We start from the raw sequence: 20,780 nt of genomic DNA on the forward strand, positions 1-20,780 counted from the left end.
GGGCGTCGCCCAACAGCGAGTCTACGGCAGAGCGCGCTCTCGTAAAGCACACATGCACATATTGAAGCGCGTTCATGAGAACTATTCTGACCAGCTTGTAGCAGAGCGGCTGTGAAGTTTGAAGAGGAAAATAAAGACTTTTGTGTCGGCTTGAGAGTCTCACTAACATTAGACGGACACGGCCTACAGTCCGGCTGTCACTATGGACGACTTAGGTGAGTAATAAAGTTTTTGTTTTGTTTTTTTAAAAAAAAGCTCTGTCTTCAGTGAGGAGTGGGCAGCAGGGTGGAGGAGTCAATGTACGACGAGATTGTGTTTTAAAGGACAATTTCTGGACCAGTGTGCGTACCTTACAGCGACAAACTTTTTGTTTTCTGTAAGAAATATCTGAGTACAAAGCTCCTGAGCAAGTATAGGTCATATTTAATACTTAGTGTCCTTTATTTTAAATAAAGCATCGTAGTACCTTAGCAGCTAGCCTTTACCTCCTCTTTTTACACTTTCACTGAAGTTGCAACAAAGTTTCTAATCCTGATTGCAACACAGTGTCGTTCTCATCTAGATTCATTTTATCCAATTAGCCTGGTAGAGGGAGGAGATGTTTGGCTGACATTCTGACACCGATCTTTTACATTACCTCTTCAACTTTTGGCCCCAGGCTTTTTTCATTCCAGCTTTGAAGTGTTGGAGTCAACAGGCCTCCTCATTTAGACTGCCTGCTTCTGCACAATGTGAGCTCAGACCCGGACTGCCTGCCTTTCAATGTCTCCCCAGTCTGATGGAGCACACTTCACTGCTGGTGATACTTGATACAACAGCAGGCTCATATAGTACAGGACAAAACATTGTGATCAGATACATCTGATTTATAAGGGAAAACCCACCTTAAAGAAAGTGAACGTGGCCTCTTAATAAATCAGAGGTTTGTGTGCAGGAGGTGAAACTATAGTTGACTTTGTGTTTTTATCCTGTTGATTTGTCTGCTACATTTTTTGGTATCAAACATTGTTGAATCCGTGTTCAATCATGTAGTGAAAAAGCATAACGTGACTTTTATCAAACCGCTCACGAAGATGACAAGTCTGTTTTCAATAGAACAACTCAGGATGATCACGTTTATTATTTACATGTTTATTGTGTCTGCCTGGTTTTAAAAGTCTCAGTAGAGTTCATTTAATCTGACTTTAATGCTAACACAGATCCACTGAAGTGTCTGACATGTCATGATTAGAATAAACAGCAACTACACATTGTAGCAAAATGAAACCTGTTGATCTCTGTCAGTCTTCCTTTAATAATAATTCTCTGATAAGTATTTGTGAACCAACTATTAGATGATCCATGAACATCAATATTTACTTGCATTGATTCCCACCATGAACACTGTTAATGTAAAGCTCCTCCATGCAGTCAATTAGCTCTATTTTTTTGGGCCTCACTGACCTCTTCACTGACCTTTGGCTCTGAACTCTGAACTTCTAATTCTGTTGTTATAGTTTGAACCAGCTGGTCACCTCACTATATTTACTTTGCTCATTCAGAATCAATCACATCTTAAGCCAGCGTCGTGTATCTGTGGTGATGTGGCGGTGAAGTGGACGTGTTGTGGATTGTTTAAGTGGAAGGATGATGGGCTGCATTTGGAGTCTGGGCTTGCTGTGAGAATACCTCTGGGGCATGTTAGATGCTGGAGCAGCCATGGGCCACTGAAAGGGCCGATTGTTGGTGGAGAGGGAGGCCTGCGCTCGAAGTGAAGCATGGTGAGCCGCGAGCTGAAGGAGGGGGCGAGGCTGCTGAGGAATGTCCAACATCGCTCCGTGTCAGGGTCCAAGGCCAAATACTCGGTGGGTCGTGACTCACCTCCTACCACCGCTCTCAGCTTCACGCAGGCTGTTGCTTTCACTCGGTTCTGATCGAATAATACTCCCTCCTGGATATGATAGAGATAAATGTGGACGTGTTTGATTCAAAGAGCCCTAAAGATAACCATCTGCCAACTGCTCCTAGTTTAAACTTTCTACACCCATCATGTGGCGGACCCCTCCAGCATCCTCCCTCGATATGAAGCAACATATCAGTACGTTAGGACTGAGCTTTACTGTATTTCCTGTAACCACCCCGCGTGGTTCATTGATGACTGACGGCTTTACATGGAGCGGTTTGGAAACCCGATCAGACTGCACTCTTTCCGTCCTCTTGTCGCCCCGTGTATATTGATCTGCATACATGTCTGAACCCTCGAGGAAGGGGATTCCCTCAGCGTGGTGTGAGCACTATCCAGGTCTTTTCCTGTGACTCAGAGTTTTTCCACAGATTTGCTCGGATCAGTGTCTAGCTGAGCCTGGCTGTCGTTGCACTTTTACCTGCCGTGTCTTTGACACTGTTGTGTGTTTCACGTCTGAGGGGTCAGACGCTCTCCTCGCCGTGGATTCCTCGGGATTGTGTGAGGTTCAGACGGACGGATCTCACTGGGCTGTTCAGGCCTTGCTCCCGGTCAGACCTCTTCTGTGTATAAAGTTACACGTACATTTAGACTAATCAATAAAAGCGCCCATTACTCCTTTTTGTCAGGTAAAATTTACAGGCTACTGATTTGACGTAGTGTAACATGAAGTCCCTGCTCTCATAAACAGATAAGTGTCAGTGTGAACGTCTGTCTACATGTGCTGCACAGGGTATTAGCAGGATTAAAAACAAACAAAGAAGACTCTGCTATAAACATGCAGTTATAACACAATCGAGACGTCCCCCATGCATTGATTTCTCCATCATATGTAGAAAGAAAAACTGCATATAAGGCATGTCTGAAAAACAATAATTCCAGCGTTGATTTGATTATTTTATAGTTTCTTATCTTATTCATTTTCTGTCCATGTTCGCTGAGTATCAGCTCATTGATTTGTCTTTAATGGGCTCCGATGATAAACTCCTTTTAGGCTTTAGTGTTCCCTTCTAATCCCATTTTAAATGACTCGCAGACAGGATTACTCTCTTAAAAAACAAACAAACCCTACATCCACTTTGTTCCTCTTGGGTTAATGTCTTAACTTTCTGTTATTAGAGGTGTAATGATTCACTCAACTCACGGTACGAGTCTCTCATGATTTTACTTGAAGAGAATTGCTGCATCGTGTTGGATGAGCTCTTTGTGAAATTCTCTCTTGTTGTAATATTTTGCACATCGTTTTCATGTTTTATTTTCTGTCTTGGGAAGCCAAAATGCTTCCACTGCCATGGTTACGCTGGCTCATTACAACCAACCTCCTCACTGCCAGTCAGTTTGAGACATTTTAACTGCCTCACGATTTAATCCTTACATCCCTAGTTAATACATTTAAACTAGATATATAAGGACATTTTCCAAATAAGGATAAACCCTTTATTTAATTAATGTAATCCGGCTCATAGCGTCAAATAGCAAAAAGAACAGCTGTTTATATTCCCTGTTTTTACTGGTTTTTTTGGAACTGTTGTAACACCCAAATTTCCCCCATTGGGGGATCAATAAAGATGATCCTTATCCTTAAATGATGATTTAGTTCTTGAAGTGTACCAGTCGACGCTTCCTTTGTGTGTTTAATCGTGCAGGTCTGTGGTCATCCAGAATCCCAGCGTCATTATATGATCAGCTGAGAGCAAACAGTGAGGGACTCTCGATGTCTCTGGACTTTGCTGCTTCCTTCACAGACTACGAACAGTCGGACTCGCTCCCAGCTTTGTTACGCTAACGCTCAGATACAGCGGTCCTGTGTCTGAGGCGACCGCACCTTGCTGTAGACAAATGGGCTTTTCATCTTTTATTTGCTTCGAGGTTCTTTTGTGTAGCACAGTGAAGGAGACAAACACAAATGTTCAACAACGTGGATTATTCTTCTGATGATCCCAGAAGAAACACGGCAAAGTGCAAATCCTTTTGAATTCCTTCAATGCAAACATTCCCCAAAACAGTGAATCCCTCAGCGCTATCCTGCAGACCTCTATGACCCTCATGTTGTACATGTGGGTGGAAACAACAGGGAGAGCTGCGCCTGGTCAACAGACCTCCTCCTGTAATAATATATCAGGTGATCACCTTGCAAATGAAGGTCTTATTCAGCAGGCGGCCGGGGTGAGAGTTGGCTGTCGTGGAAGCAGCGTGCTCTTAAATGTTTACAGCGTTTGCACAACATACCAAAAGATCTTAGAAGGTCTTTAGTGGTTTCTGTGTCCCCGTGTGTCGGCAGCATGGAGTTAGTGTTACCAGACTAGCTATCATCACCCCGTGAGTGCTGCAGGGTTAGCGCATACCGGCCCTACAGCGGGCTCGCCTGCTCGGCAAGAGGGAAGCTCATGACTGTAAATCAGTCTCGTTTTTCGAGCTCCACGCCCATCCTGCTCTGGGTCTGGGGAAGAGAAAGCTGCACGGCTGACCTCATCGCTTAGGCAACAGACCCTGCCCCACATCCTGAGGAAAGAGAGGAGAAAAACAATGAGCGGAGTCAGAGCTGGAGGTCAGCAAACAGTGGTCGAGTGGGCAGCCTTCAGTGTGTGAGCCTGCTGCTGAACTCTCCTGCATGCTGTCCCTTTATAACTCGGCTCAGAGAACAGTTCTGATTGACCACCTGACATCTCTTTGGTTCATGGAGTAAGAGCATAGACTGAGGCTGGGAACCTGAGGGCATGTTTAGAGACAAGTGTGAAAGAAGGAAATCCCAGTTCTGTTTTCTCACAACTTGATTCTTTCACTTTTGGACGCCCAGTTGTCAAACGTGTTGAGAAGTGACTGGAACATGTCTGTAACCCTGGATATTTAAAAAAAGATGTCACCACTTTTGTCCTCTATCTTCATACATATCGTATCATGGGTTTGTGGGGGAAATACCCCAAAATAAAAACCACGTTAAGAAGGACCAGATGTTGACATCAAATGGTTGTTTAGATTCATGTAGACTTGGGATGATTGCTGAGCAGCTTACTTCGCTATCAATCACTGTTAAATATGTTTTTCATTAAAAAAAAAAAAAAAAAAAGAGTCACATTTCCAATAACAGTAACAGTCTGTGTTGATCCTCGGGATGCAACAATGAGCCCACGCTTCAATAGGCTACGTACCTCGGGTTTTTGTTCACGGTGGTTGTGACGGCCCGGGCTGTTATAGTGTTTAAAGTGTTTTTACGGTTCAGTTAGTGTGTTTGTATTTTTAAGGTTCAAATAGAGTTTTATATGTCGTCTCATGTCACGCTCTCTGACTGAATCTGTAAAATCAGGATTTCCTTCTCTCTGCACTCCAGCTGTCCGACTGTGCTCTTCAGGCCTGTGGGGTTTAGCCTTTTAAAAGTCAGTGGGGATTTTAAATGGTGGTTTGACGCCTGAAATAATGTCTGTGGTTAACACAAGCTTAAGAGATGTTGACGTTTTTGTTAGATGAGATGAACTTTGATGAAGCGTAACGGGTCGTGGCGTCACAATCAACCGACCGCGGTGGAGTTAGCTTAGGGTGACCAAACGTCCTCTTTTGCCCGGACATGTCCACTTTTTACGTCCTGTCCGGGGCGTCCGGGAGGTTTTGATAAAATCATGAAAATGTCCGGGGTTCACTGTTTTTCATGGAACCATCAAGTTTGTACTTAAATTGACCGGCGCAAAATACTACGGCAGCTACTTTGTTGCGTGACGTCATTCTCGAGAGCCTACTTTGTGGGCGGCTCTGCGACGTGCACATTCACAGGGAACAGCAGACAGCGGCAACAGAGCTGACAGCGGAGCAGCATTGATTGCACACAAAATGCCGAAGCATAAGTGCAGCTTCACAGATGAACTACAAAAACACTGTAAAACACTACAGCAGCTACACAGCAACAGCAAAGAGATGTCTTGCAAAGACTTTTATGATTTGTTGAGCAACTGGAAACTGCTGGGAAAGACCAGTTCTGCAGAAAATAAGACCAAAAAAAATTAATTAAAAGTAGATCACTTTTGTTTGTTAAGTGAGTATCTTTGAGAGACTGTTTATTATATAATTTATTATTTATCTTATATAGGGATATATTTAAAGCTGGATTTTCTAACACAAAGAGGTCATATTTTCACATTATTTATTTGAAAAGAGAGCTATTATTTTGTTACAGGTAGTCACATATTTGTCTGTCTGAATTTGTGTCTCAAGGCTGGCCCGAGTAGTGTCCTTTTTTTTGGAAATCAAAATATGGTCACCCTAAATTAGCTTGTAGCATAACGTTAGCTTTTCACTTCTCTCGGCTGCGTTAACTCTTCAAACTTCATATAAATGATGTTTATCTGTAAAGATTATCCCGCTGAATAAAACAGCCATGCATCAGAAACATGTTTTTTGACACAGAGCTTATTTTCTGCAGTGATCCAAAATCTAATGCAAAAATCCCATAGGAGGATTTTCCTAGTAACCAGCGGCTTAGTTACGTCTGGGTTGGCCTACAAAAATCCATCATCACTTTGTTGGAAATACCCAGCCCTCGTCTTTTAGAGTATTTTCTTCCCCTCCTAATGTTAACCAGCCTGTGTTCATGATCCCTGCTAAACTTTCTGGAACACTCCATGAAGGCTACGTCATGTTGGGGTCATGGCTCCCTGTGTTTTTAGCACAACAAAGCCTCTCTTTGAGGGTCTTCCTCTTCCTTCCCCGTTACACTCTCTCACACATGCATGGCTTTGAATGTGCCCTCAGTGGCCGAGTCTTACATCAGTCTTTTTCGACTTTCCCCTGTCATCTGATTTACTGCTCTGTGGGGAAGCGCTTTTATTTTGGTGCTAGCGTTCTCTGGAGGGGCGGGCCATCTTTGAGATATGGGACTGCTGGGTATGGTATTAATAGGGATGTTTATTTTGAAGTTTTAAATCACTTTCAGATGCCTCTGTGTTTCTGACAGTCGTCCATTCTTTGTGTTGAACAACAGAGGTCACGTGTAAACTTTCGGATCGTGTTATTGTTTTTTTTTCTCTAACCTCTGCGGCGTTGGTTCATTTTCATTCAGTCGTATTCTCTCTCTGTCTGTCTTTCTCTGTCCCTCAGCCTTCCCTGCATCTCTTCCTGGTATCTCCCCACCTCCCCTCCCCCCCTCTCCCTGGCCCCTGCCTGCCTTGTTTGATATAAATATCATGTCGGGCTTGGCCTGATGGGGTTGGGTTTCGGTGTGGGGCTGAGGCCAGTTTCTGCTCTTTGCTCCCTGGCTATAAACATGTGAGCTGTGGACCCTGGCGGCCCGTCACCAATGCCCACATGTTAATGAAGAAGCTTATCCCCCCCTCCCCCTCCTCCCCGATCCCCATCCCCTTCGTCCCCCTCACTCACTCCCTGCCTGCTTTCACTGTACTCCTGGCTCTGCGGGAAATGGGCAGTAAAAACATTGACATCTCTCTTATCCTGGAATTCAAAGCATGCTGTAGTTAGTGGAATAGGTCCTGTAATTGTCAACACATTATTTTCATTTTCTTCACTGACAGATGGTGTTTTGTATCCAAGCACATTCCTCACAAGCCCTCTACCTACAATCATATAATTTGGCATTAAAGGAATGTGTTTACTGCTCATATACAAGGCATCTTTTTGATCCGTTTCAGGACAGGGTGGATTGTGCCTTTTTTAATAAGCCATCTTCTTCCTGTCCCTGTGTGATGGCTTTTTTTTTTTTTCTTCCTCCTAAGTGGACACAGGAATGTGAGGAATTCCCCGTGCACCTTCGCGTCCATCTGATAAACACTGCAGGCCTGTGGCAGAGCCTTTGGGTGGGTGGGTGTCCAGAGGCAAGACGGAGCATGCACCCACTGCCACAAGAATGTGAACAGTATCCACATGAGTTGAGAGTTGTTTGTCGAGTGTTATGAGGATTAGTTACCACAGCGAGACCACAGACGCTTCCCCCCTGACAGCCGCCGTGAAAGTGAATCTGTGTTTTATTTGAGATGAATTCATATTGAATTATTAGTCCCAGTCACATCCTCTCTGATGACAGCTTTATTCCTCCAGAGCGTGCACAATGGCCCTTTGAGTCAGGATGTAGTCAGAGCAGAATTGGACTTTGTCCACGGTGGCTCCGACCCCCTGTCTGGAATGGAAAAGATTAGCCTGTTAGTTGGCCTTCAGTGCATGTTTGCACTCGTAATGCTCCGAACTCTTAGAGGACCAAACAGCGAGAGGACAGGAGAGGAGAGAGGGCTTGTTATTTATTTTCAGACTCAATACTGCCCTCCTGTGTGACATGAAGGACCACCGTGATCATGGAGCATCTTTAACCTTTTCATTCTTTGACGACCTGCTGCAGCATCAAGCAGACACTCGTCTGCGTCTGAAGACTCACTCTTCAAAAGTCTTTTTAAAGTCTCTCTCTCATCTTATTTCTCCTGTTCTTATGATCATTTCAGTTTCTGAACTATCATACTCAGTGTTTCTGGTATTTCATAGTTGTTTGTTTGTTTGTTTATTTGAAGATATACTGTGTAAAAGGTTTGCACAATTAATCCCATTTTTATCATGAACACAGTACGAAAATTCACTATGAACAAATAACACAAGTCATAGGAATAATGATGTCATGGAAACAAACTCTTTCATTGTCCCTGCCTGCGTTAGGATAAAATTGACTTAGGTAAAATAATAAAATATGATTCAGGTGAATTTAGAATAACTTCCTGTAGTTTTTCATGTCCAGTTTTTTTTTTCCAACATCGTTCTGCCTCCTTTGTAGTGACTTTACTAAATAAGGACTTTATGTTCACATTCGGCCAGTGCTCCACCCAGTTTACCATGTCAGAAGGATACAATGACACAAATCACTGTGTCACCTCGTGAATTAAAGGGGACATATTGTGAAAAATCCACTTCTACAGAGTTTTTGATTTATTTGTGTAACATGAGTGTCTATTGACCCACACAATTTGAAATAAATCCATCCAGTCATTTGTTTGTGGTCAGCATAAGTCTCACCACACAGAGAAAAATGCTCAAAGTTTTCTCAGTTTGTGACATCACAAGTTTGATTCTGGTAAGAAAATTCCCTCCTCTCCCCTGGTATCTCCTCTCATGGACTCTGCCTCTAGACGACTAGAATAAAACTTTTACACAGGTCGGCCATTTTTATTGTCTCTACAGAGGAGTGATGTCAGTAGGGAAGACTCAGGGGGGCTCATTGTATTTAAAGAGACACACACCAAAACAGAGCATTTGGAGAGGGCTGGTTTCTACAGGGTCACAAACCTCCTCTGCTGTTTGATTCATGTTATATTTTGACCAAAGCACAGTACAGATGTTTCATTAAGAGCACAGGGGACTGTTTGAAAAGGTGACAAAAGTATAATATGGCCTCTAATGTCCCCTAAAACTAATGAATGATGTTGTGTTTTCAGCCCAATCACTTGATTCACTGTCCCATTTCTTTAATCCACACCTCTAATTCTAAACACTCATTCTCACAGAGATTGAACCACTTCCCATGATCAAAAGCCAACGTTTCATGTGAGTGTAGCTGTCCTCAGCCTGAGTCACGGATGTGTGGTCTCAGCAGGTGGGAGGGCTGTAAAGAGTGCAGAGACATCATTACAGAGGGGGGTCTTTAGACTTGGCTCCAGTGTCTGAATGTGTCGGCCAGTACGGCTGTCCTCTCTATCAAGGCCACAAAAACCTCTCTAGGAATAAATGACCATAATTAGAACGTGTTTGGACATGAATCCTTTTTTTTTTTCTTCTATTGGACATCTTTTGGGGTCAGCAGCAACAGATAATGACTTTACATCGCACTCTGTATTTAACACGGCTCACCCTGATCCTGAGAAGTCGTGCTATTTGTCCTATGTTGAGGCTTTTGTTTTATGAGGAACAAAGTCAACTTCAGTCGGACCTTGTTGAGCATGTCAGCACCAGGTGCAGATTATTTTGAGCTTGTCGTGATATTTCAGCACATTTGCGCAGACATGGGCCGCTGGCTGAGCTCGCTCCGCTTTAAATAGGCCGGTGCTCCCATGTGGTTTATGTCAAACTTCAGGACTTCAACACATAGCTTCTGGGCCGGACCGCCCTCTGTTATGAAGACTCTGATGAAGAGTAGTAGAGGCTGTAGGAGACTGTAAGAGGCTTCCCTTTCAACTTTCCCCCTCCGCGAGTCAAATATGGAATCATACATGTTGTCGACACGTTTAAGCTGCAACTCAACCAAAAGTCCCACTCATCACAGAACGAGAAGCTCCGCCTCTTCGTGCAGATTAAAGGCGTTTTTGTTTTTTTTGAAAGAGATGACGAACCTCTGAAAGGATACGTCACACAGACCACTCCCCTCAGAGGATCAGCAGCATGTTATCACTCCTTTTGGCTCACACTATCTTTGTCTGTACCGCTGTCTGCTTCACACACATTTACAAACACACACATAAAACACATTTGTCTCTGAGGAATTTACCAGAATAGCAGGTGGAAACAGTAAGGTGAGTACAGACTCTGCCTCTTTAACTTTTATACAAGTTAATGGTGTTGGTAATAATTGAAATGAATGTGTATGATGTTGGTTCAGACAGACGAGGGAGACTATTATCAACTGTTTGTTTTACGGTGACCTCGGCGTGAAAGGAGCGTCAGGGATCAAGGTGTCTTTATGAACATTTGCACAGTTAGACTCGAATGAACTGCTTAAAAAGTCGGCCTGTGTTTTTATTTTTTGTATGCTGTGGATTGAGAGAGAGTATGGTAAGGAGTTTTTAGAGACGTGATAAAGAGGAGGGCGTTATAATTATATAAAACAATAAATAGTTCTTATACACACAGTGCAGATTTCATGTTAAGCGCAGCACTTCTTCCATGCGTTATCCTTCAGAAGGCTCGAGTCACTCAGGTTTTGCTGCTACTTCTTCTTCGGTCGTGTCACTTGTAAAAGCGATTCCTTGAAACTGGCTGTAACCGTTCCAGCCTCCTGTAGTGAAACAGAACGCAGCCGGTGACTGTGGTCTATTCTGGACGGGCTGCGGACGGACGGATGGACGAACAGACGGACGGTGTGATGTAAGAGTCTATTTTGTTCCTGCGTTCCAGCGAACACTCGGCAGGGAAACACTGCACCCTCTCTCAACTCTGGACAGGATTCAGAAACACTTTGTCCGTCTGCGTCTTTTGTCCCTATCGCCTCCTCTTGTGAAGTTCACGCTCGCATTAATAAAACAGAGACAAGTCCAACACTGTGACGCAGAGGTACCAGACGCTGGGATGATGGATTGAGCTTGCAGACAGGTATCGCTCATTGTCAGCAGCGTTGTATTTATAGTGTCCTCTGATGGACAAAGCATGCAGAGGATTTCAGAGAGATGTTTCATGAAGGCCTGATGGGTTATAAGGTATGAAGACGGCTTCTGTGACGTGCTGCGACGATCATGTGGCCTTACCGTTGGATGATCTGTACCGAGGAGAAAGCTTTTTTTGGTGACAGGCTGGAATGAGAGACTGACTCGCCTGCCATTGTCTGTTTCCAGCCTGACACCACAGAGCACCCAGTAACCCCAGCAAAGAATGAACTGGTCTCCACTCCAACCATGTTTGCAGGTTGATGAACTGGCAAAAGAAGCCCAGGAGTGAGTCTGTGATCGGCGTGTTTGCTCACTGTGTCAGGTTTTGGAGAGAAGAAAGAGGATACCTTCGAACGACAACAAAGAGAAGAGATGAACTGAAGCACGTCTGACACCGATATGATGCTCGAAATAAGAAGCTCGCTGACTCCAGTCTTTATTTCATTAACCTCTCTCTCGTGTCTGTTTTCAAACGAACGATGACATTCGATGTATTAGAATAGTTGCTAGTTGTCCCTTCTCTTGAAGTATCGCACGTCATACAAACTGCTGTAAGACTCCCCAAAGCTGACATTTAACCGTGAAAACAAATCACAGCCGACTTCTACCAAATCAAAAGCTCGTCCCTGGATCAGCCTGTCGGTGTGCGAACCTGACAGCGTTGAATCGATGGGACACAACAAAGACACATCGGTGCGTGCAAAGAGTATGTGTCCATCAACAGGTCTGATTTCAGCTGACACCCTCGCCCAACAAAGACGCGTGGGTTTCGTTTCTTGACACGCTTTTATCTAATCTTTCAGACGCATTGCTGGCGGACCTGGAATCCACCACGTCCCACATCTCAAAGCGGCCCGTGTTTCTCTCTGACGAGACCCCCTACTCCATCCCCACCGGAGGACACGCCTACCAGGATGTGTCAGTCCCTCCTCCGGTGCCTCCTCCACCCTCAGCCGAGGCTCTGAACGGATCCCTGCGAGATCAGCACGACTCCGCCCACTCCTCCCAGCAGGTACGTTTAAAGAAAGAAATGACACAGGCCAGGAGAGGTTTAGTAGATCCTCGAAAACAAAGGAGGTACGCGACAGGTGTGACAAAGCGTTCTGTGTTTCTGTGATACAAGAAATGTCATACATGCAGCATCATCACAGTTTCAGATATCGATCCTCAGGAAATGGAAATAATCAGGGATGTCAGGTCTTACACCATTAACTTGGATATCAAAGGGTTTCAGTATGTCTCCTCTGCAGTCTTTAGGTTCAGCCCACAAGAGCTCGTGGTCGAGGGACAGCAGCAGCTCGCCGTTGTCTCACATCGAAGAGGACCACGTCTACAGGTATCATATTGTGTGTAAGAAGATATTTCTTTTTTCTCTAACTTTAGTCAAAAGGCATCCGTCTATTCCCGTCTCCTCCTCAGTTTTCCAAACAAACAGAAATCTTCTGAGTCGTCGACAGCAGCCATGACCTCTGCTCTGGGGAGTAACCTGTCGGAGCTGGACAGGCTGCTGCTGGAGCTCAACGCCGTGCAGCAGAGTTCCCCTTCGTTCCCCACCACAGGTACAAAAAGAAACCCCTTAAGATTTACCGGGTCGTGTTTGAGCCGAGCGGGATTAGACTGGCAAGTTCTGTGTCCACAGAGGAGGCAGCTCCACCCTTACCCTCCTGCAGCATCACTCACTACGAGAACGGCGGCGGCCCCGACATCACGGTCAGCCCTCCCGCTCAGGAGACACCCAACAGAAACGGAACGAGGATCGAAGAGAGCCGACCCACCGTGGAGAGTCTGCTGGACGAGCTGGAGGGCTCCGTGCCTTCACCCAGGTACTCGCACGTCTACTGCATCTTTTCTCTAACATGGACTGACTTTATGTCTGCAGTGTAAACATCCATGAATGTTCTCTGAAGCTCAGAAACAAAAGGTGACCTTACATTGGATAAACTCCCTCTTACTGCTTCAGCCACCTGAAGCATTTAAAGCCACAATAGACAAATAGAGGATATGCTGAACTTTTAGACATTGTTTCCTCATTGGCTCAAATAATGTTACATTCAGAGTTTGACCACAAACTAAAAGACTAGAAAGAGTTTAGGTCCTGTAGATGTTCCTACATTTGCACCTCAGGCCAGCTGCTGCATACACCAATGATGGAGTTGTTTTTTTCTTTTTCTGAATTAACAAACTTTTCCATTTGTTGTGTTTTTGGTTTGTTGCTATGTTTAGTGCCACAACTGTCCCTGACCCACATTGTATTTATATCCTTAAATACAAGAAATAAACAGATTTCAATTTTTCAGAAAACCCGAGCAGTGCACTCTGTTTCAGCAGAAGCTTTTGTTAATCTGTACTGACAGAAGAAATCGTTTTTTACACACCAACCTCGGGTCGGTGCCTTGCTCGAGGGCACCTCAGCAGTGTCCGGGAAGTGGACTGGCACCTCCAGCTACCCAACCAATTTCCAGATGTTTTTACCTGGACTTGAACCGGCAACCCTCCGGTCCCTACAGACTGAGCGACTGCCGCCCCAACATTAATACATGATATGATTGTATTTTTTCCAGCCCCTCTCGTCACAGTGATTTGGACACGCCCTCTCAGCAGCAGGCCAGGATGTCAGCGTCCTGTGCCACGAGAGAGCTGGACGAGCTGATGGCCTCTTTGTCTGACTTTAAGGTACGAAGCAGCGGAGAGGCTTCACGTAGTCAAACGGCCATGATCGTCACTCTGACATTTCCCTGATAACTTCTCTGTCCTGTCCTTTTTTTATCTTGCTTCTGCTTCTCTGTCCTCCAGCCCACCTCTTTGGGCTCTCTGCTGGACCCTGCAGGACCCAGCTCTCCTCACCTTCCAGCGGCCTCTCCTTCCCTTCCTCTGTCCTACACATCTGCCTGTGCCTCTCCTCTCTTCTCTCTGCCCGCCGGTTTAGAGCTGCACATAGATGAGGACGGAGGAGACGGCACATTGGTGCCTCACTCCAACCGTCTCCCTCCCCACAGTCCCGTGTCCTCACTGTCTGCAGCCAGTGAGCCCGACCTGGACTCTGTTATAGACGTCTCTGCCACCATGCTCTCCTCTCAGACCAAGTCTCTGCTCGTCCTCTGTCAGTCCTCCTCCTGTAACTCTAATCTGATGAGAAATAGCCCGAGTCCTTCAAACACCACCACCACCCCCTCACTCACCTCGGTTAACACCGTCCTGGACCACAAGTCCTCCAAGTCCCCGAGTCCGTCTGTAGAACGTGTCTCCCCCTCGAATACTTACAGTAAATTCTCCTGTGCGTCTGAAGTCAGGGGCTCTCCTTCTTTTCAAGAGCTTGATTTAAATTACTCCACCCCAACTCCCGGGAAAAATCCCACCCCTCCTCTCTCTGCTCCCAAGACGCCCTCACCCTTCCCCGTGGCTCTCTCTCTATCTCCACCATCCTCACTCTCTCCAGTGATGGTCCCCTCTCGCCTGGCCTCCACCAGCCCCAGCAGGCAGCTGGTAGAGTCGGCTCCCACGGTCCCACTCTTCGTACAGCAGCCCCGCCCTGCAGCAGAGCCCTCCCTGGACGAGGCGCTTGACAAGCTGCTGGCGATGAGTTTTGCACAGAATCACGTGGACGAGCCCCGGGTGAAGACAGAGGCTCCGTGTCTGGGCAGCTGCGTGCAGGAGGAGCTCATCCTGCCCATGGACAGAAACAGCGTGCAGCCCGACACCTTCACCAGCGCCACCAACACCATCACGGACGGCTCTGTGGACGGAGGCACCGACGGGAACGGGGATCTCGACTGGGCGGATGAGGAGCTCTCCATGTCCCTCCATGACGGATTTGATGGCACCATGACGCCTTACACGGAGAGGCCCTACACAGATGGCAGCATGACCCCGTTGACAGAGGCCAGCTGGATGGATGAGTCCATGACCCCGTCCTCATGCCCCGGGACCCCTGACGTGGCCCTGGACCTGCCCCTGCTGCAGACTCCCAATATAGACCGAGTGTCTGCATCCGGACACGTATGCATCGCCACTCCTGCCTGACATGACATGAGCTTGTTTTGCTCACATTGTGCTTTTTTTTTTTCTTCTTTTCTTTGCACGTGCTAACGACACCGATGCTTCGACACTCGCTAGCTTCTGTTTTAGAGAATTTCGTTCATAGCTGAAACACTTTGCCAGCACAGTGTTGTTCTAAGATAGAAAATGGAGTCCTTTAGTCTTTTTAGGATTGAATATCAACTCGTTACGCTGAAGTAGATCTGAAACAACCGATCGATCTGTTTTCATCAGGCAAACTACCAAGATGACCTTTTTATTCTTTTTTGTGAAATTGTATCATTCTTTTAATAGACTGCAGCTCTACTATCGAACCATATAGGTCCCTAATCTTACTGTGCAGCCCTGATATGTAAATGTTCGGGAGCTTTAAGTAAAGAAAATCTGTCTATGTTTCAGCTTTGCGACAGTAAAGATGAAAGAAGTCCTGTTTGGGAGTTCTCATTGTGAGACAGTGTGTGGGATAAAGAAAGGGAGTAGCACGTTCTAACGAAGGGGTTGTGGTTTCGTTGCTGCGTACAGTGTCGCAGCTCACTGATTGGTTGTGTGAGCGTTTAGCATGGCACAGTCTTCCTCATATTATCATGTGAAGAAGCCAAATGCAGCCTGCTTTGTGAAAGAGATTTCTGAAGAGATGGAGAGTTCTTGTCGCGTTGGGGAGCGATCCATGTCGCTGAGTTTTGAAGGCATCTAACCAAAGCATGCGAGTGTGAGTCTGAGCCCACTGACCACTGCACCCCGATGGAGATGTAAAGACTTTTTCATTATGATAACTCATCTGCTCTCTTTGTGTCAGTGGACATGTATATGAAGGCGCTCACCCTTCCTTCTTAGATAAAATCAGTGATTAGGCGCACAAAGGAGACTCCCAACGTGCACCCCATGTTCAGAGACGGTCACCTGCGCAGGAAGATGGGACCGGTCATCGTAAACAAGAACACTTCTCAGGACCGCCTCATCGAGGAGCTTCAGGGCAAGTTTGGGATCGGGCGGTCGGAGCGGCGGCGTAAACAGTCTGACGACTGGCTGACGGAGGGCGTCGTCGTCACATCCAAACCTCAGCGTTTCCGTCCTGACGGGGGCAACAGTGAGGTCGAGAAGGTTGGATGCTCTGTGCCCGACTGTTTCCCTAACGTACATTGTTACCCACATTCAGTTCTCTACACCTTCTCCTCTCTTCTTCTTTTTCCTCTCTTCTTCTCCTTCAGATCATTATCCCCCCTGACTCCCCTGTCCCTGTGAGAAAGGTGCTCCCACCTCCCTCTCCCCCTGCCCCTCGTCACCCTCCCATCGTAGAAGAACCAAAGAGACCCGTCCCTGTCCAGCAAGCCCCTGTCCCTACACCCCCACCGCTTCCTCCACCTCCCTGTGCACCTCCGCAACCGCAGCACATCCAGGAACCAGTCCCTGCTGCACCCCAACATATTCTCAAACCCTCCCCTTCACCTGCCCCACTTCAGGCACCTGCTGCTCCCAAACCAGAGCCCCCTCCTCCTGTTTTCCAAACCCCCACCCAGCCTCCACCAGCAGAGCCAGTCACACAAGTTCCACCTAAAGTCCTAAAGTCTGTAGGCTGCCAAACAGAGTATGACCCAGTCTTCCCTCCAATGCAGGCATGAAACGCATCTCTTACCCCTTCTGTTTGTCACACTGCTGACACAAAACTTTTTTTTTTTTCTTTTTCTTTTTTTTTGATCATAGCAAGCGCAAATTAGATTTTTCAAACTGGGTTAAATCTGTTTTGTTGATGACCGTTTTTTAAAATGTAAACCCTTTCAGATCATGGCCCAAGGGAAAGGTGGTGTCCCTGGTGGTCCTCCGACTCAGGTCAACAAGCTGGACAACATGCTGGGCAGCCTGCAGTCGGACCTCAACAAGCTAGGTGTGCAGACGGTAGCCAAAGGAGTGTGTGGCGCCTGCTGTAAGCCCATCGTCGGACAGGTGAGCTGCTGTGGTTTAGATGAATGATTTCTGTGTGTTGTACACGTGCTGCACTCCTCTTCTCTGTCTGTGTAGGTGGTGACTGCTATGGGCCGCACATGGCACCCCGAACACTTTGTGTGCACGCACTGTCAGGAGGAGATCGGCTCCAGAAACTTCTTTGAGCGTGAAGGTCAGCCATACTGTGAGAAAGATTACCACAACCTCTTCTCCCCGAGGTGCTACTACTGCAACGGACCCATCCTGGACGTGAGTCCCCCACTGTTTACATGCATCTATCCATCTGTTTGTGAGACACGGTCAGACAATAATCGATGTTATCCACCGTGCACGTTTAGAAAGTGGTGACGGCGCTGGATAGAACCTGGCATCCTGAGCACTTCTTCTGTGCTCAGTGTGGATCCTTCTTTGGCCCTGAAGGTAGTCACATGATCACTACAAAGTACACTTACAGTCCGACACACGACGGCTTCATGTTTGCATCCTCTATTCAAATCTGCCTCTCCAACTCTCCTGCAGGTTTTCATGAAAAGGATGGAAAGGCTTACTGCAGGAAGGATTACTTTGACATGTTTGCACCAAAATGTGGAGGCTGTGCCAGAGCCATCTTAGAGAACTACATCTCAGCACTGAGCAGCCTCTGGCATCCTGAGTGCTTTGTTTGCAGGGTCAGTATGTTTTGTTTCTGTCATGATTCCATGTTTTATTTCACAAAGTGCAGGGTGTCATGAATTGTGTGTCATCTTATTTCATCTTTCTCAGGGTCTTATTCACACAAGTTTTATTGCACTAAGCAGGTCTGTTTACTGTTCTGGATCTGATTATTATTATTATTATTATTTATTAAGGCGGCAGTAGCTCAGTCTGTAGGGACTCGGGTTGGGAACCGGAGGGGTCGCCGGTTCAAGTCTCGATGTGAACCAAAATATGGAAATTGGTCTGGTAGCTGGAGCGGTGCCAGACCACCTCTCGAGCACTGCCGAGGCACCTTTGAGCAAGGCACCGGTCACTCCACCAGCTCAGGGGGCGTGTGTGAGAAACGTGTCTCTAGAAGAACAGAGTGTAAAAATCCAAATTAATAAAGAGTATAAGAAAAAATAATTGAAAAGAGAAAAAAAATGTGAGGAGACATCACCATGAGACAAAGTGTACATGTGCTTGGACCAGACAACTTGAACCCTGTTTGCTCTGCAGAGCAGCTCGAGGTTTGCCGTCAACTGTAGAATTAGTTTGTTTTTGTCTGATTTGTGCAGATTTCGAGGCTGCACAACACTTCCCTTATTTCTCCCCGAGTTCTCCTCGCACCTCAATGAACATTTTAAAAGACAAAAAGCTGAATATTCACGTCAACGTCCTCTACTCTTGGCACCTCTTCTTCTTACAGGAGTGTTTCACACCATTTGTAAATGGAAGTTTCTTCGAGCACGACGGCCAGCCTTACTGCGAGGTGCACTACCACGAACGCCGAGGCTCCCTCTGCTCCGGCTGTCAGAAGCCCATCACGGGACGCTGCATCACAGCCATGGCCAAGAAGTTCCACCCAGAGCACTTTGTGTGCGCCTTCTGCCTGAAACAGCTCAACAAAGGCACCTTTAAAGAACAGAACGACAAACCGTACTGCCACGGCTGCTTCATCAAACTGTTCAGTTAGAGTGAGAGCCTCGAACGTGTGGCTCTGTGTCTTCAGCATTTAATTAGAGATAGTGTGGGGATGGGATCGAGTCCAGGAGGTTGAGTCTGTTCTGATGATGGCGTTGGAAGTGTGTGTGTGTGTGTGTGTGGATGAGGTATGTGCATGTGGTTGAAGCTCTGTCAGACATCATTGAAGCTCTTGTAGGCTTTGCATGGGTCTGACGCAGATACTTCTCAGCATTTAAAGCACAGTTATGATCACGAGCTCAAGAAAATGTACGAAATGATCACATGGTGACATGAACAAGGTTTTCAGATCAACACTGATGCATCAAAGTAGTTTTTTTTTTTTTTTTTTAAAGAAGTCTTTTGGACAAGCAAAAAGCTGTTTGTCTTTTCTGTCAAACTCTCAATGATGTGCCTTTTAAATCTTCAAAGTTTGATCTGGTAAGATGTTGAAGTCTTACTGAACTGTAGATCTCCTGGAAATACTCGGCATGTTTGTCATTGTTGCTCACTGGTTGAGCGTCTCATTAGAAAGCGTAAAAGGAGGAAGGAAGGAAGGAAGGAAGCTTTAGCAAGGAGCAGGTAACCTGAGAACATCACGAGCTCTTACAACAGACAAGTGTTTATGTTGGCCGTCACAACACTTTAAGGACTGGAAATGAGTGTGTCGATGACTTTGTGTCAAATTGATTGTAATGTCTTCAGACATTCAGTCTTTCAGTCAATCTGAGAAACTGATTTTTTTTTTTTTAAGATGTCAAGTGTTTGTATCAGATTGTTTTGACGCCGAGTTTCCGTCAATCAGTCGAACAGAGTTGATTGAAGTAAGAGTCTCACGTACACCTGCTTTCAAGCCAAAGTTAAACCACGCATGGGTAAATCTTTTACTGTGACTGTCAATGAAGTTCACTTTGAAGCGAGCCACCATGAGCTGCAGTGTTCGATCTCAGTAACACGTTTTAACACATCTCATGTTTTTGCTGCCAAATCATTCCTCATCTTTTCAGAGAAGAAAAGAGAAACAATTTGATGACCGTTTTCTCTCCTACAGTGAAGTGGAACTGCATAAAGAAACTGGGTGTGTTGTTTATTTTTACACTGTAATCACTGTTTCTGAGAAGTCTTTTGTAAATATCCTATGCAGCTATGTGCGTTTAATAACCACTTATTCAAAGAGCGAGGCAGCAGGTTGAAAGGCAGAGGGAAGACACGTTGTTCAGTGTCCTTACTGTAATGAGAAGCTGATGAATGTTTATTTGTGAAAGAAGTACATAATGCAAAAAAAAAAGATACATAACATTTGCTGTGACATTACAAAAACCTCTGTCCTGTTACTTTTAACTGTGGATTAACACCTTCGTTTTGAATTGTCTGTGCTCTGGATTCAGCTAGTAACGCTGGCAAATTCAGCAAAATACTTAAAAACAGGTCAATAGTCGAGTTTTGTTTTCATATTATAATTCTGTGAGTCCACTGAAAAATAAAAGCCTGGAGGTCTGTTAGAATAAATGGTAGGACTAAGATGAGTGTCTGCGTAGTGTCTACTGTATTAGCACCAGGTGGGGTCTAAGTGTCACAGGCATGTCAGGCCTTTTGTCATTTTCAGGGAATTGTAGAGCCTCAAATCTCTTCTCACTCTATTTAAGAAATCACGTTACAATTGTTTATTCAAATCAATCAGTAGAGTGTTATTTAACCAAAGCCATACCTTCTTTTAATTGATTTTGTGTCTGTTCAACTATTATTTTTCTTTTCACTACAAATGTCAATAATTATGAAGAGTGAGAGTCATCACCTCTAGTCTGATAATGCCAATAAATACTGTTTTGGTATCCAAACGTTTGTCAGGTGTTTCATTTGGGAGAGTTCCTTCACTCCCTGCATTACAT

At 45.6% G+C, this 20,780-nt stretch overlaps 1 protein-coding gene across 1 annotated transcript; it reads left to right on the plus strand.

Annotated features, from left to right (window-relative positions):
- Positions 1 to 36: 36 nt before the first annotated feature.
- Positions 37 to 20,729, plus strand: LOC306837915 (uncharacterized protein). Its single transcript, XM_079365781.1, has 14 exons — positions 37 to 215; positions 12,081 to 12,289; positions 12,528 to 12,613; positions 12,697 to 12,836; positions 12,917 to 13,100; positions 13,839 to 13,950; positions 14,071 to 15,273; positions 16,147 to 16,413; positions 16,521 to 16,925; positions 17,092 to 17,253; positions 17,329 to 17,502; positions 17,592 to 17,673; positions 17,773 to 17,921; positions 18,638 to 20,729. The coding sequence occupies exons 1-14, from the start codon at positions 203 to 205 to the stop codon at positions 18,902 to 18,904; spliced, it is 3,453 nt and encodes a 1,150-aa protein (XP_079221907.1). The 5' UTR covers positions 37 to 202; the 3' UTR covers positions 18,905 to 20,729.
- The last annotated feature ends 51 nt before the right edge of the window (positions 20,730 to 20,780 follow it).

The sequence above is a fragment of the Symphodus melops genome (assembly GCF_947650265.1).
Source record: "Symphodus melops genome assembly, chromosome: 1".
Lineage (NCBI taxonomy): Eukaryota > Metazoa > Chordata > Actinopteri > Labriformes > Labridae > Symphodus > Symphodus melops.

Excerpts from the sequence above, each read along its gene's own strand:
- LOC306837915 (XM_079365781.1), top strand. Across the intron at positions 16,926-17,091 it reads CAGTCTTCCCTCCAATGCAG|ATCATGGCCCAAGGGAAAGG; the intron begins GCATGAAACGCA and ends AAACCCTTTCAG. Across the intron at positions 17,674-17,772 it reads ATCCTTCTTTGGCCCTGAAG|GTTTTCATGAAAAGGATGGA; the intron begins GTAGTCACATGA and ends ACTCTCCTGCAG.